Genomic DNA, 14,899 nt, shown 5'->3' with positions numbered 1-14,899 from the left:
GCTCAGGCCTGACCTTCCCAACCCGCTGCTCCTTTCTTGAGCACTGTCTTCCTTCTTTACTTTCCCCCTGCACACCCAGGCCTTTTTCTTCCCCAGAGTCTACCAGTGGACCCCAAACTGCCTGCGTGTCAGATTCACCTGAAGGTCTGAGGCGACTGGGTGGGGGCCAGGGCAACCATCCCTACACGAGGGCCCCTGACACCCTGCAGAGGCCAGGCCCAGGGCAGCGGTCAGGAACTACCACTGGTGCTCAGGGCCCCAGTCTCTCGCCGCGCCCCCCCCCCCCCCCCCCCGCCCCGCCCCGGGCTGATCCTGGAGAACCACTGCCCTACTAGAGTCACCCTGGACCCAGATGGCCTTCCCATTCAACGCTAAGCCTTTGGGTCGGTCAGGGGCCGGGAGCAGTGTTCACGGCAGCCTCCATATGCTGAAGAGGCGCCCAGAGTAGGACAGGAGCAGGATGGGTGGGGTGACTCCTGAGCTCCCCCTTCAGATGGGCCGGCTAGCTCGGATACACGTCTCGGGTCTCACAGAGATGCGCAAGGGGAGCGGGGTAGGTTTATGAGCCGGTCTTACCCAGCTTTTCAAATCTCCTGGGATCCCTGCTGATAGCTCCCAGACCCACTGGGAAAGAAAGGGTGGGCCTGTAGGTTTTTAACAATCTTTTCGGGTGATTCTTTAGGGAGATTAAGTTTGAGAACCACTCATTTTACCATTCTCAAACTCAGACAAATCTGTCCGTGAACGTTTACGAAGTGCCTGTGCCACAGGAAACTGCAGAAACGGACGGCCCTCGGCAGCCCCGGGAGTCCTTGTTTGGGTGCTTCTCAGCTCCAGGCCCTCCTCCCTGATGCTCCCGGTTCTACACCGTGTTTACAGCTGGGGCAAATGCAAGCAGGCTCCCTTCTGGAACGGATCCCGGAGAGAGCGGGGACTGCTGACTGCCATGTGCAGGATCCCTGAGAGTCGCTCATGCGCTGACGGGTGCGGGACCAGGGCTGCTGAGGGGTCGGACACAGTCATGAAAACCGCACAGCAGCCGGGCCCGGAAGCTCTGCCATGGGCAGGGCCTTCACGCCTGGAAACCCACTTACGCTCGCCTGCCAGGTCTCTACAGTGACCTCTACCACACTGCATCCTCTCTTTAGTTAGAAGGTCTTTGGCCAAAAGTAATGATGAATCTTGGGGGGCCTGGGTGGCTCAGTCGGTTAAACCTCCAACTGCGGCTCAGGTCACCATCTCGCGGTTCAAGCCCCACATTGGGCTCTGTGCTCACAGCTCAGAGCCCGGAGCTGCTTCGGATTCTGCGTCTCCCTCTCTCTCTGACCCTCCCCTGTTCACTCTCTGTCTCTCAAAAATGAATAAATGTTTACAAAATAAATAAATAATGATGATTTCCGACCTGACTTGCTAAGGGCCAGTAATGAGAGGACGGGATTCGTTGGGAGTAAAAGAAAATGAAGCTGACAGACGAGGGCAATGATGCTCTGTTCGGAGCTCGATGATCTAGTTTCCAGCCACACTGGCCAAAATGACATTCAGGGAGGCCCCCACTGGACGTTGGGACACTGTCCACCTCCACACTCAACTCCTGAGTTGCCCCTGGGAATCTCAGCCATTCCTAGCCCCCGGGGGTGGGCCTCCCCGCAGTGTCCCCCACTCCCCCAAACCAAGGCTTCAAGTGGAAACACTGCCCGTCTCTTACCGGGCCATTTCCTTGGTCTCCTGCCGAGCGGTGGCCATCTTGATCATGTCCTTCAGAAGGGGCAGCCCCCCTTCTTTGATCAGCAGGGGGCAGTACTTGTCCGCTGCGGAAGGGGCAGACAGCAGGTGGTCAGGGTAGGTCTTCCGGCAACCTGTGGCCCAGAATCCACCCTTGCTGTGAGGGCTGCCCTCCCAGAGGGGTGAGGTGAAGACCCAGCCTGGTGAGGACACTGCTGCGCCCAGGAGGAGCCATGCTTGTGCCTACCCCCAAGGGCCTGAGTTCCTGGGCCCAATGCGGGAGCAAGGGGTGAATCCTTGGAAAAGGCTACTTTGGTCCGCAGTCACATTTCTTTCCACGGCTCACCCTAATGGGAAATGTCACCCAAACCAGTGGCTTCCAATCCCTGAGAAACTTTCGTAAAAATACAGATTCCTAAGCCCTGTTCTCGGGCATTCTGATTCAACAGACCCAGGAGCCTGTATTTATTTGCATTTTTAACAAAATACCACCAGGTGATACTGGTGACCAGCCAGGTTGGAACTACCACTCCTTCCTATTATTGGGTTCACAGTTCATGCCGATAAAGAACATTCTAGTGCTCGGTATCCAGGGCTTTACACTCTGTGGAGAACACGGGCATTTCAGTGGACCCCCCACCCCCACCCCCAACACACACAGCTCTATGTAGTAGGAGCTATTTTTATCCCTCCATTTTATAGATGAAAGAATTGAGGTTCAGAGAGACAGAGGCCTTGTCCAAGGGGGTCCCAGCTCAGGGCTCTTTCCTCTGTACTACACTGCTTTTTGAGGGAAGGTACTATTTTTTGGTAAAGCTAGCCTCAAGTAATAACGAAAAAGGCGAATGCTTATTGGAGAGCTGGTATGGGCCAAGCACTGTCCTAAGCACGTCACATGTCTCTTTTTACAGCAATCCTGTTTTTATCCCATTTTAAACATGAGGAAACCGAGGCCCAGAGAGGTTGTATAACCCGTGTGAGGTCACATGACCAGTAAGAAAGACAATGAGGGTCAAACCTGGCCTGTCATCAAGGTCTCCCAGGGCTGCAACTCTGTCCTCCACCCAAAGCCACGGGGCAGAGGACGGTTCAGGCGCTTCTATGGGAGGCTGGGACTCTCTTTGCGGAATAAAGTTAGGTTTGTTTTAAAGTTCTCTCCTGTTCCCTGGGAAGTCTGTTTCCTCAGGGGTTAGTTCTCTGTCTGGGTTGGTTTTACTCCATCCTCCAGAAGGCATGGAGATTTTGGACTAGTCACTTGTCTGGAAGCAGGAGGCATTAAGAAAGCTGTCTGGGAGCTCTGGATGGGCTATCTGGCCTGCCAGGCTTGCTTCTGGTGATGAGGCCAGGCCAGCCATTATGCTGGGCGTCCCAAAGATTCTGGAAAGAAGAGGGCTGTGTGCTCTTAGTGTTCCTCACCCGGTTATAAATTCCCTGAGGGCAAGTCTGCCTGCAGCCAGGGGAGCGTCCCTGTGTCTGACCAAAGGACGAGTGGTACTCACGGTAGACAGACACAAGGTTGTACAGGGCCCAGGTGGCCCAGTGCTGGCTGACAGGGGAGATGCCCTGGGGAAGGAGACGAAGAATTGGCTCAAACGACCTGTAGAAAGAAAAATCAAGGTCACATCTCATGCCAGGGGTTGGGGGAGTGCATCTTCTCTGGTTGAAGGGTTCTCCTCCCTGGAGGGTCCTAGAGACAAGCCACAAGCAGGATAATAGGATACAACAGATACAGGGGCATCTGGCCCGTCGGCACACTTCAGGCTCCACAAAGGGAGCTCCCTTGTAAGAGAGGTCAAGAGCATGGACACGTAAGGGAGGTAGGAGGAACACAGATTAGGTGGTGCAGAAACAGAGGCCTTGGCAAGAAGGAAAGACCCAGTCTTGGGGGAGGCAGGGAGATGTACCCTGAGAAACAGAAGTGTGACTGTACTTCTTAGAACGGCCTTTTTGGTGTAAGTGTGTTTATTTATTTTTGAAAGGCGGGGGGGAAAAGAGGATCCGAAGTGGGCTCCATCTGACAGCAGAGAGCCTGACGTGGGGCTCGAACTCATGATCCATGAGATCATGACCCCAGCTGAAGTCACTTAACCCACTGGGCCACCCAGACATCCCTACGCTTCTTAGGAGGGCCTTCAATGGGCCATCTGGACTCATGGTCCAAAAGCCTGAAAAATGTATGTGCAAACGCCCTGGCCCAGTGATTCACTCCATCTCTCCTTGGGAATGACGGTAATTGGCAAAGCCACAAGCATGAGCCCCTTCCTCCCAATGTGGGTTTTCAGCGTCAACGTCAGTCAGTACAAGACGGCCCATCTGCACATAGAAAGTCATCGAGTCCCATACCCTGTGGCTGGAAATTCAGTCACAAGATAGGAAGACTTGATGCCCGCTGGACTGCACAGAATTAAATCCGTGCAGAGGGAAACTGCCGGAAGAGGGGTGCTAGACTGTGAGCAGAGGTCCTTTCAGGGACTGAGCTCATGAACGGTTCCTGTTTTGTTTCCTATTGTGCGTCTGTCTTTTCTTCTTCTTCTTCTTCTTCTTCTTCTTCTTCTTCTTCTTCTTTTTTCTTCCCACAGATATGCATGTATCAAATGTCTGTAGGCAGGAAACTTTGGGTTCACGCAGGTGCTGATGTGCATGAAACACGCACTAAGCTTTATGGGTGAGATGTGTGCCCTGTGTGGACTGTTCCTCAGGGAGGCCTGACCCCAACTAGAAGAAGAAAGGTAAGTTCTCACCAGACCTTGTTGGGAACGAGCATCCTGTCTCCAAACGGTCCCCACTCGCACACCCCACCCCTCCTCACTCCGCACCTGTAATTGATATTTCTCCGTGAGTTGATGTCCCAGCTCTGGATGGCTGCCCACATGCGTTCCTCCACCTCCTCCCGCTGGGGTTCACAGATGCCCCACGCCTCAGGCCCGTCGAACATGATGTGGGAGAGGACACCGCAGGCATTGTACGAAACCTCAATTCCGTCAGCTTTGCTCTCCAGCAGGTTGCTGCCGAGAGGAGAGAAAAACCCCTCTAAGTCCCTCTTCAGACCCCAGCTGCTGGACCCCAGCTTACAAACCAGATGCCAGATGCACTGCTGATTGATCACCTATTATCCATACCCAGGTGACTTCTAAAAGTTAGGATCTGAGATCGCTTAAGATACAGTTACAAGAGGACTACTTATGGAGGGTTGAAAGAAACCATCGGTGACATTTCTAACAGAAACCTAGGCTAAGAGCAATTACCGCAACTCAGCATAGACTAGGAGCTCTGAGCATCCTGGCAGCAAAGGCAAAAAGGGAAAGGAAAGAAATACTAACCTGAAGACACTGATAAATTGGGAAGTCATTAGTTGGGGCCGCAGCTCCTTCACCTCTGCCACATTCCCCAAGAGTCCTAGCATATTCCGATGCAGTTCCTGCTTCTCTGGGAATTCCTGACAAAATGAGAGCCATTAGGGCCACATCAATTAGTACTTAATTAGCATCTGGTATTGTTAACCTAGAAACTTGACGGGTATCCGTCTGGCCATTCCGACTGGACAAAGAAGGGGAACAATATGCTGGCCATATACCTTCTAGTGCACCTAGGACAGTCCTGGGTACATTCTATACGGGATTAAAATGGTGGGGACTCCTTGCCACAAAATCAAAGGCTGAGTGGAGAGCTGACCTACAAAACTGCAAATAGGACAAACAAGGTTCTATTTGCCAAAGCTCAAAATATTAGTTTAAGGGAAACTTCATAGAAACTAGAGCAAGAAAATAGAGGATGAGTGTGTTTTATTTATTTGTTTAATAATTGCTACCATTTATTTATTGGTTTTAAAGTAAGCTCTATGCCCAATGTGGGGCTTGGATTCACGACCCTGAAATCAAGAGTCACATGCTCTACCGACTGACTGAGCCAGCCAGGCACCCCCAGGATGAGTTTTAAATTAAAAAAAAAATTCTTTATCTTTATTTCTTTTTGAGAGAGAGAGAGAGAGAGAGATACAGAGTGTGAATGGGGGAGGAACAGGGAAAGAGGGAGACACAGAATCCAAAGCAGGCTCCAGGTTCTGAGCTGTCAGCACAGAGCCCGACATGGGGCTCGAACCCACGAACCACAAATTCGGACGCTTAACCAGCTGAGCCACCCAGGCACCCCCCAATTTTTTTTAACATTATTTTTGAGAGACAGAGACAGAGTGCAAGTGGGGGAGGGGCAGAGAGAGGGAGACAGAGAATCTTAAGCAGGCTCCAAGCTCCGAGCTGTCAGCACAGAGCCCAACAAGGGGCTTGAACCCACTAACCGTGAGATCATGACCTGAGCTGAAGTCGGATGCTTAACCAACTGAGTCACCCAGGAGCCCCTGTTTTTAAAGAACATTCTGGGGCGCCTGGATGGCTCAGTCGGTTAAGCATCTAACTCTTGATTTCGGCTCAGGTCATGATCTCATGGTTAGTGGGTTCAAGCCCCATGATGGGCTCCACACTGACAGTGCTGAGCCTGCTTGGGATTCTCTTTCCCTCTCCTTCTGCCCTCCCCTGCTCATGCATTGTTTTTCTCTCTGTCTCAAAATAAATAAACACACTTTTGGGGCGCCTGGGTGGCTCAGTCACTTAAGCGTCTGACTTCAGCTCAGGTCATGATCTCATGGTTCGTGAGTTCAAGCCCCGCATGGGGCTCTGTGCGGACAGCTCAGATCCTGGAGCCTGCTTCAGATTCTGTGTCTCCCTCTCTCTCTGTCCCCTTCCCCACTCATGCTCTGTCTCTGTGTTTCAAAAAATAAATAAATGTTTAAAAAAATTAAAAAAAATAAAAATAAAAATAAACACACTTTAAAAAAAACAAATAAGGGAAAAAAAAAAAAAAAAGACCATCCTACTGGTGGTGCCTGTCTGGCTCAGTGGGTGGAATGTGCAACTCTTGACCTTGGGGTTGTGAGTTCGAGCCCCATGGTGGGTGTAGTGATTACTTGAAAATACCATCCAAATAAATAGTAAAATAAAATAAAGCCATCTACTGGACAAAATTCTGCCCAGCTGATACCTCAGTGGTCCCCAGCTGGACTGTGGGCAGCCTAGAAATTACTGCCAAGACGGATGGGGCTGGGTTTTCCCTTGGAGGGAGGGCTCTAAGAGAGGGGGTGGGCCTGTGAGTCAGACCTCCCACAGGAACTCTGGGGAAAGGGGTTGCTGGCAGATACGATTGGTGGGAGGCCTGGGGACAGAAGAGTGGCCACGTGGGTGGCCAAGGAGGCTGCTGCCGCTGGAGACGGGCAGTACCTTCAGGCAGTCCAGGAAGAGCTTCATGCCATTGAAGTTGAGGAACATCTCGCAGTTGTCCGGCGTCTCGTCCGTGATGTTCCACAGGGCACTCCAGGAGAACTCCATCACCTGGTCACACTGAAGGCAACGGAGGGCTCAGCACGGCCCGCTTGCAGGGCCCCGCGGGCTCCCAGCACCCATGAGGGCATCCCCTCACAAAATAAGGGTCTCCTCCAGGGGCAGACCGTCCCCTCATGGGCTAAGGGAGGGGCAAAGCAGCTTCATGAAGACTCGACTTACTATCTTGTCTAGCAGTTTCTTCTGAATCAGCTTCAGCATGGTCTGTGGGCAGAGAAGAGAACTTGCAGGGGACCAGGGCTCAAGAGCTACCATGTCCCTCCCCGAACCAAGATGGAGGGAGAGTCAGCACAGCAGTTCCGTTCTTGGCTAATCCATCCTGACAAGACCAAATTCGCCTATCTGGTCTGAAGAAGTGCAACCCACAGACTTGGCATTAGCATTAGGAGGCCTGGGGGCTAGTCCTGGCTCGACCCCGATTCCCAATGTAGCTTTGGGCCTGGCCCTCCCCTGTGTGGGCTCCAGCCTAGCCAGCAATAAGTGAGATGAAGAAACTAGATGCTTCTGCTTCATTTTTTCCTCCCATTCCCGAGCAAATACTTATCCGCCCCCCGTGCGCCAGGTACCACAGTAGGAAGAGCTGGGGATGTCACCACGAAAGCAGGAACAATCACGGTGTCTTTCCCCGCAGAATCACAACCCAGTGGGGAGGCCAAAGTGAAGCAGGCAGTCCCTCAGAGGCTTATTTAACCCCAGTTAGAAAGACCTAACAGGGGACCTGGTCTGAGGAGCCAGGAGCAGCTTGGACAGTGGGACCAAATGGACGGATGGAGGGACCGAGAGAAGATGTCAGAGTGTTCCAGGCGGAGGAAATCTCCAGGGACATGAGCTACATTCATGGTTAGGAGACTCTTCCTTGGGTCTGGCCTCAACCCTTCATGCGGCAGGCAGGGGGGCTGTGGAAGAGGAAGGCGGGGAGGGAGGGAAGGGGGTGCAGCCCGCGGGCACGCACCACAACAAAGCCCATCTTGCCCACGGCCTCCTTGTGGTCGTTGTCCACCTGGCAGACCAGGGCGTTGCACAGGTGCACGGCGATACGCTGGATGGACTCGTCCTGCCGCGTGGGGTTGAGGATACTGAGCAGGAGCTCGTTGACCCGGCGGTACTGGAATTCTAGCTCCTCGGGGATGCTGAAGTTACAGAGAGTCAAGCAGCAGTTCCGCTGGACCTGGGGCCGGGCCGGGAGACAAGCGAAGCAGTCAGGGTCAGACTCGGGAGCTGGACTCCAGGGGCTCGCTAGAGCTGTGGGATTAGCCAGAGCTGTGCTGGTCCAGGAAGGCTTTCTGAAAGAGGAGACTACAGGGCTTTTTTTTTTTTTTTAAACATTAAAAAAACAAACAAACAAAAAACCATGAAATATAATCTTCATACAGAAGAGGGCATAAAGCACAAATGTATAGTTTTTTACAAGCATGTGTGAAGCAAACAAGCTTTCCAACAACTTTGTCACCACCCTGCCAGCACCCGGGAATCCCCATAGGTCCCTTTCCTGATCAGAAGCCCTCCTCCCCACTAGAGAGAACTACTATCCCTGCTATTCCATATGGAACATTCTCTAGCATCCTGCTTATGTTCGTTCAACCGTAGTGTGCCAGGTCAACGGTGTTGTTATAAGTATCTGAAAAGCATTCATCCTTCCGTTGCGGTCTGGTACTTTGATTTATTCGTCCATCCCACTGTTGGTGGACATCCGAGGGGGGCTTCAGTGCTCGGCAGCCTCAATGTCTGGTACACGCATCCCAGCCTCCACGTACATGGGCTTCTCTACGGCACAGGCGCCAGGGCGGGGCTTCAGGGCCACGGGGCGTGCACGTCTTCAACTTTACCAGGTAGCACCCGACGATCTGCCAAAGTGGCCGTACCAGTTTACAGACCCACCGGCAGAGGAGGAGGCCTCAAGCTGCTTGACATCTTCTATTTCTTTTTGTGTTATCTGTGGGCTTTTTTTTTTTTTTAAAGTATTCGCAGGGCATTTGCCTATAATTTAATTTGCTGCCATCCTTTCTCATTAGATTTTGGGAGATCATCGTACTTTAGAGGGCACCACCCTTAGTTAACTCTTTGTCTTTTTTTCCCCAAATACACATATATTTTTTGAGAAAAAAAAATTTTTCAGTTACGACAGCAATACTTACTCACGTAAAAAGTTCAAATAGTACTATTTGGGCAAAAGTTAGTCTCTCCCTTTATTCCCCAGAAGAAATTGCTACTGAAAGTTTGGTGTGCATCCTTCTAGATTTTTCTATCATGCAAATACAAATATACATATATATATATATTTGGGGGAGAGGAAAGGCAAAAAAGATATTATAAATATTGGTCCGAAACTTCTCCTCACTTATCAACATGCACTGGACATCTTTCCACATTAGGGCGTACAGATTGACCATAATATCCCATGGTGTGGGTGGACTGTATGTTACTTTTCTAGGTCTCTCTATTGCTAACATTCTGGTTCCTTCTAAAAACATTTCAACTGTGGAATACCTAGACCCAAAGGCAGATGCATTTACAGTTTTGGCAAATTCTGCCAGTTGCCTTCCAAAAGGGCTGTACGTTCATACCTCACCAGTGGGAAGCATGCAAAAGTGCTCTCCCCTGACCTTTGTCAACGTTGGGGATCACTGGTCTCTCAAGATGAAATGTAATTTCTTGTTATTTTAATTTTCATTTTTTTTTTTTTTTTTTAATTTTTTTTTCAACGTTTATTAATTTTTTTGGGACAGAGAGAGACAGAGCATGAACGGGGGAGGGGCAGAGAGAGAGGGAGACACAGAATCGGAAACAGGCTCCAGGCCCTGAGCCATCAGCCCAGAGCCCGACGCGGGGCTCGAAATCCCGGACCGCGAGATCGTGACCTGGCTGAAGTCGGGACGCTTAACCGACTGCGCCACCCAGGCGCCCCAATTTTCATTTCTTTGATAGAGTTTATTAATTTGGGGATCTTCAACTAGCATTTTATCAAGAAAAAAAAAAAAGATACCCCTTTGACCTGATTATAAAATCAATCTCAGTGTATCAGTCGCTCTCAAGTCTGGAGTTAGCAGGCAGTGGGAGAGCAGGCCTTCTCCTCCCTGCAGAGGCTACATCGCCACCATAGCCTTTCTGGAGGATAATTCGAGAATACATCCCAAGTGCTTTGAAAATACACCTACCCATTGTCCCTGCAATTCCCAGTCACGTATTATAAGGATAATCAATTAAGCATGGTCAGCAAAGCCTTATTTGGTATAGCAAAAAATAAAAAAAGCAACCTAACTGTTCAACCATGGCGCTGATTCAGTACCCGCAGCCCAGACATTTTGGGCAGGCCCGTCCTGCCACTCTGTGGGGATGGGGCTTGGCCACCGCCTCCCAGCTCTAACACACAGTCAGCACCAGAGCGACCTTCCCTGGATGAGGACACTGAACACCATTCGGGCACCAGCAATTACAAAACAATGGTTAAACCCAGCTGTGGGGTGGAGGAGAGCTGGACTGTGAACAACTTTCATTTCGTAGTTGACACGTTTTCGTAGTATGCCTGACCCTTGAACAACTCGAGGGTTAGGGGCCCCAAACCCCCATCCCTGGCTGCCACACAGCTGTAAATCCACATACAACTTCTGACTCCCTGCCAAACTTCACCACTAATAGCCTACTGTCGACCTGAAGCCTTAGCGATAACATTAACTGTTGATTAACACATATTTTGCATGTTATGTGTATTATATCCTGTAGCGTTACAACGAAGTCAGCTAGAGAAAAGAAAACGTTAGTAAGAGAATCATAAGGCGGGGGAGGCACCGGGGTGGCTCAGTCGGTTAAGCAACTGACTTCTTGATTTCGGATCAGGTCATGATCTCAAGGTTTATAAGCTCGAGCCTGGCGTCAGGCTCTGAGCTGACAGTAGGGAGCCTGCTTGGGATTCTCTCTGTGCCCCTCCCCTGCTTGCACGAGCCAGAGCACGCACGTGCTCTCTCAAAAAAATAAGCTTTTAAAAAAGAAGTTTCAAAAAAAAAAAAAAAGACAGCAAATCATAAGAAGGAGAAAATATACTGATAGCACTGCACTGTCTTTGTCAAAATTGGCATCTAACTGGACCCTCGCAGTTAAAACCTGTGTTGTTCAAAGGTCAGCTGTGCTTGAATTTGTTTGTTTTCTAAGCATTAGATGTCTTAACTTTGTGAGCATAAGAGAAACATTATTTAAGAAATTCTGTTGTAAAAATGTTGGTCGATTATGGGAATGTTCACATTCGGAAGACACTGTTGAAATAAAAATCCACGCGATACAAACAGTGAGTGCAGAATGATCCCATTTACTAAGTAAACATGCACAGGCTAAATCTTGAAAGACAGGTATTCAACAGCAACAGTGGCTATTCTGGGTGGTGGGATTATGGGTTTTTTTTTTTTTTTTTTTTTTTTTGCTTTATATATATCCGTAATTATAATTTTTCTACAGTAGAAATTTTTGTTATTTTTCTTTAGAAATGTATACTTTTTAAAAGTAACCTCTACACCCAGTGTGGGGCTTGAACTCACGCCCCTGAGATCAAGAGTCACATGCTCTACTGACCGAGCCAGCGAGGTGCCCCCATAGTTTTGTTACTTGTATAATAAAAGCAGCTCTTGGAAAAAAAAATTACCTCCCAGCAAAGTGTTACAGAAGGGCTGAGGAGTCAGCATGAGTGGAGGCCCAGGGGCAGGAGAACAGGATCCCTGGGTGGAGGGTGGCAGTGGTGACGGACTGGTCAGGTGGGGCCGGGTTACAGAGGCCCTGAATGCCAGGTCCCAGAGTCTGGGAGTGATGCCGTGGGTAAGGGGGGTGGCGAGGGGGGCAGCACAGCGCCAGGCCAAAAAGGGGTGAGAGCAAGCACGGCCCCCTGAGGGACCGCAAGCCGGCTGGTGAGGCTGGGGCACGAGGCGAGCAGGAAGAGGGGCGGCTGGGCCAGAGCATGCGGGGCCGTCACGGGTAGGGGGCTCACCGTCACCTCCTGGTAGGACTCCATGCCGTTCAGCACCACCTGGATGACCTGTCGGCGCAGCTTGATGCTCTGCTCAGAGCGGTACTCAGAATTGGTCAGGTAGAAGAGGGCAGCGCTGCCTGTGACTTGAATGTTCTTGTCATATTTGTGGCACTTGAGGGCCGTGATGACCAGCTGTATGAAGACAGGGTGCGGGCCTGGGTTGGCGAGTCCTGTTGAAGTTGTACAGGGCCATGCCTAGGGCTCTGCAAGGGGGCTCAGATGGGCCTCTGGGGTGCAGCTTACCCCGACTCTGTTCTCTGAGAGAAGTGAGGGGTTGGGGACAGAAACTAGGGCAGCCCCACGCTGCTGGGACAAGGCCGGTGCTGGGACGAAATGAGGCACCGTGGGACTGGGGCTCAGGGGGCAGGACTGCCGACGTCCTGGGGGTGAGGAGGACAAGTGGAGGAGGGACGGGAGCTCTGGGGACATGGCTCAGCCAAGTCCAGGACCTGCCAGGCAGGGATGGACCAGAGACCGAGGACCCCTGGGGTCAGGGCTGACCTTCAGGGCCCGCAGAAGCTGGTTGCAGCGCTCGATGCGTGCGATGTCAAAAAGCAGGTTGATGGCCCGTGAGGTGATCTCAGGCCTGTGCTCCGTGTAGGCCTCGATGGCATTCAGCACCTGCTCCTCATTTTTGTCACCACTTACCTGGGAATGGAACATGCTCAGAACCACTGGAAGATGCCACGCGGTGGGATCCTTGGATCCCAGCTCCGCCTCTAGCTCCAGGGGAGACCCCTTGGGGCCCCCAGCCCAACCCCTTCCCTCTTCCCCCCGGGGCTCCCTATTCCTTCCCTCCCCCACTCCCTCTCACTTTGTAGGCGGGAATGTGTGTGAGGCGGCACAGGGAGGTCTCGAAGAGCCCAAGGAACTGCAGTGGCCTCTTCAGGGCCCGGAAAGGCATGATGCTGCTCTTGGAAGGCTCAATGCTGGGGGAAGAGGATGCCGGGGTCAGTGGCCTGTGGACCGGGGCTGCCCTGCGTTTAGAAGGGCTTCTCCCTGAGGGTGGCTAGGCATTTACTTGGGGCCCTCTTCTAGGCCCTCCAGTCTCATCTTTTTTTTTTTTTTTTCCTCTTTTTAAGGGCAAAAACACAGACCCCCCCCACCTCTTGAAGGACAGGTGCCAAGGTCGTATCGGATAACATGTGGGGTGGGAGACACTGTTGCAGCCACCTTCGGGAAATGCTACCTGCCATTCTGGTGAGGATGTGCCACCCTTAGTTTCCACCGACAGTCATGAAGGGGCATGCCCATCGACCAAACCCGCTAAAGTATGGCTGAGGATAGGGCTTACAGCCAATTACAGCTGGATGGGTTTGAATCAGATCTTTCAACCAACCAAACCAGGAAGACACCTAATCTGCTGTGATGACTAATGCACGGTGGATACCGCCGGCCGTCTTAACGCCACCACCCCGTCTCTATCCAGTCTGAGTGTCCTAATTTCCCGTTCACTCCTCAAGCTTGCATTTTCCAGCTATGACACATGCCGTTCCCTCTGCTGGAACACCTTTTCCCTGGGAGACTCAGAAAGAGCTTTCAGGACAGTGTGGATGCCATTCCTCCTCCTTCCTGCCTCCTTCCTCATCTTCAGGGCAACCCCACAGCCCTGTGCTTCCCTTATCACCGTCCTAATAGGACTCATCTGTCCCCACTAGCTCATACAGCTTCGAGAGGGCAGGGTCTGATTCGTTTCTTTATCTCCAGCACCCAGCACAGGACTCGGCAGAAGGGCACTTGGTAAATGCTTGTTGAATGACAGACACCCCGCCGGCAACCGTGGCAGGTGGGTCCCCACCTAGTCTGCCCTGCCTCCTCGTCCATCTTGGAGATGCTGCAGTTCTCCAGGATCATGTGGCCAGAGATGTCCAGAGACATCAGGTTCCCCAGCTTTTGCACAAAGAGGCTCAGCACCTTGCGAGTCAGCTTGAACTTGTAGTAGCTGGAGAGGCGGTCTCGGGAGATGTCCAGGTGTCTGGAGATTGGAGCGGGGGCCACAGGTCAGAGCTGGACACAGGTCGGGGCCGCCTCAGAGACCCCTGCTCCTTCAGCCCATGGCAGGGGAGGGGCCATCCCCGCCACAGCTGCTCCAGGGCATTCTGGGAAAAAGCCTGCGGGGACCCAGAAGCCCTGGATAGCCCTGAGGCAGCCGGAACACTGGGTTTAAGGAAGGGGACTGTCTCTTTCATCCCCACTTCTGCCCGGCCAGGGGCTCACGAAGCCTCACGGGACTGCCAACACCCACCTCCCCACCCTCGCCCCAGTGAGCTCTGGGCCGGCAGCTCACCGCAGCTTGTGCAGCTGGACGATGACCCGGATGTGGTCATCTGACAGGTCCATGTTGTAGAGCACAAGGGACACCAGGCTGTCTTTCCACTGGGTTAGGAAGGCCGCGTCGCTCGTCTGGATGCCCGAGAGGTCCAAGGCGGCCAGTGAGCTGAGAGGCCGTAGCAGGGACTCCACAGGGACCCCGTCGATCATGCGGCCCAAGTTGAGGAAGCGTAGGCGGCTGAAGCCCTCGAAGGTGAAGTCCTTGACCAGCACCTGGCAGGTGGGATTGACGAGGCACTCGTCTTCACAGCCCCCTGGGTTCTCCTCCTCATAGAAAATGTTTGCACAGCCGAAGAGGCTCAGGGATACGAGGGTGTGGCTGAAGCTCCTCAGCGTCTGCAGGCTCTTGGCGGACAGCTTCTCGCAGTTGGTCAGGTACAGCTCCACCAGGTCCTGGGAGCAGGCACAGCTCCGTCACCGGCACTGCCCTCCCGCCCCCAGGCCT

The 14,899-nt window shown here is 52.2% G+C and overlaps 1 protein-coding gene across 3 annotated transcripts in view; it reads right to left on the bottom strand.

Moving 5' to 3' along the window:
* The window catches only part of ZER1 (zyg-11 related cell cycle regulator), a 31,661-nt gene that overhangs the window by 1,972 nt on the left and 14,790 nt on the right, over nucleotides 1–14,899 (bottom strand). The window contains exons 4-15 of one of the 3 annotated variants that reach the window (XM_047831493.1): nucleotides 14,411–14,847; nucleotides 13,922–14,098; nucleotides 12,938–13,052; nucleotides 12,625–12,771; nucleotides 12,088–12,255; nucleotides 8,065–8,280; nucleotides 7,275–7,316; nucleotides 6,993–7,112; nucleotides 5,043–5,158; nucleotides 4,539–4,727; nucleotides 3,222–3,319; nucleotides 1,706–1,808 (exon numbers count right to left, since the gene is read on the bottom strand). In XM_047831493.1, the coding sequence (XP_047687449.1) occupies nucleotides 1,706–1,808; nucleotides 3,222–3,319; nucleotides 4,539–4,727; nucleotides 5,043–5,158; nucleotides 6,993–7,112; nucleotides 7,275–7,316; nucleotides 8,065–8,280; nucleotides 12,088–12,255; nucleotides 12,625–12,771; nucleotides 12,938–13,052; nucleotides 13,922–14,098; nucleotides 14,411–14,847 (1,928 nt within the window). Of the gene's footprint in view, nucleotides 1–1,705; nucleotides 1,809–3,221; nucleotides 3,320–4,538; nucleotides 4,728–5,042; nucleotides 5,159–6,992; nucleotides 7,113–7,274; nucleotides 7,317–8,064; nucleotides 8,281–12,081; nucleotides 12,256–12,624; nucleotides 12,772–12,937; nucleotides 13,053–13,921; nucleotides 14,099–14,410; nucleotides 14,848–14,899 lie in introns of all 3 variants that reach the window. The other 2 variants (XM_047831494.1, XM_047831491.1) reach the window with 2 other exon arrangements.

The sequence above is a fragment of the Prionailurus viverrinus genome, chromosome D4 (assembly GCF_022837055.1).
Source record: "Prionailurus viverrinus isolate Anna chromosome D4, UM_Priviv_1.0, whole genome shotgun sequence".
NCBI classification, from domain to species: domain Eukaryota; kingdom Metazoa; phylum Chordata; class Mammalia; order Carnivora; family Felidae; genus Prionailurus; species Prionailurus viverrinus.
This window is presented reverse-complemented; position numbering and strand designations above follow the sequence as displayed.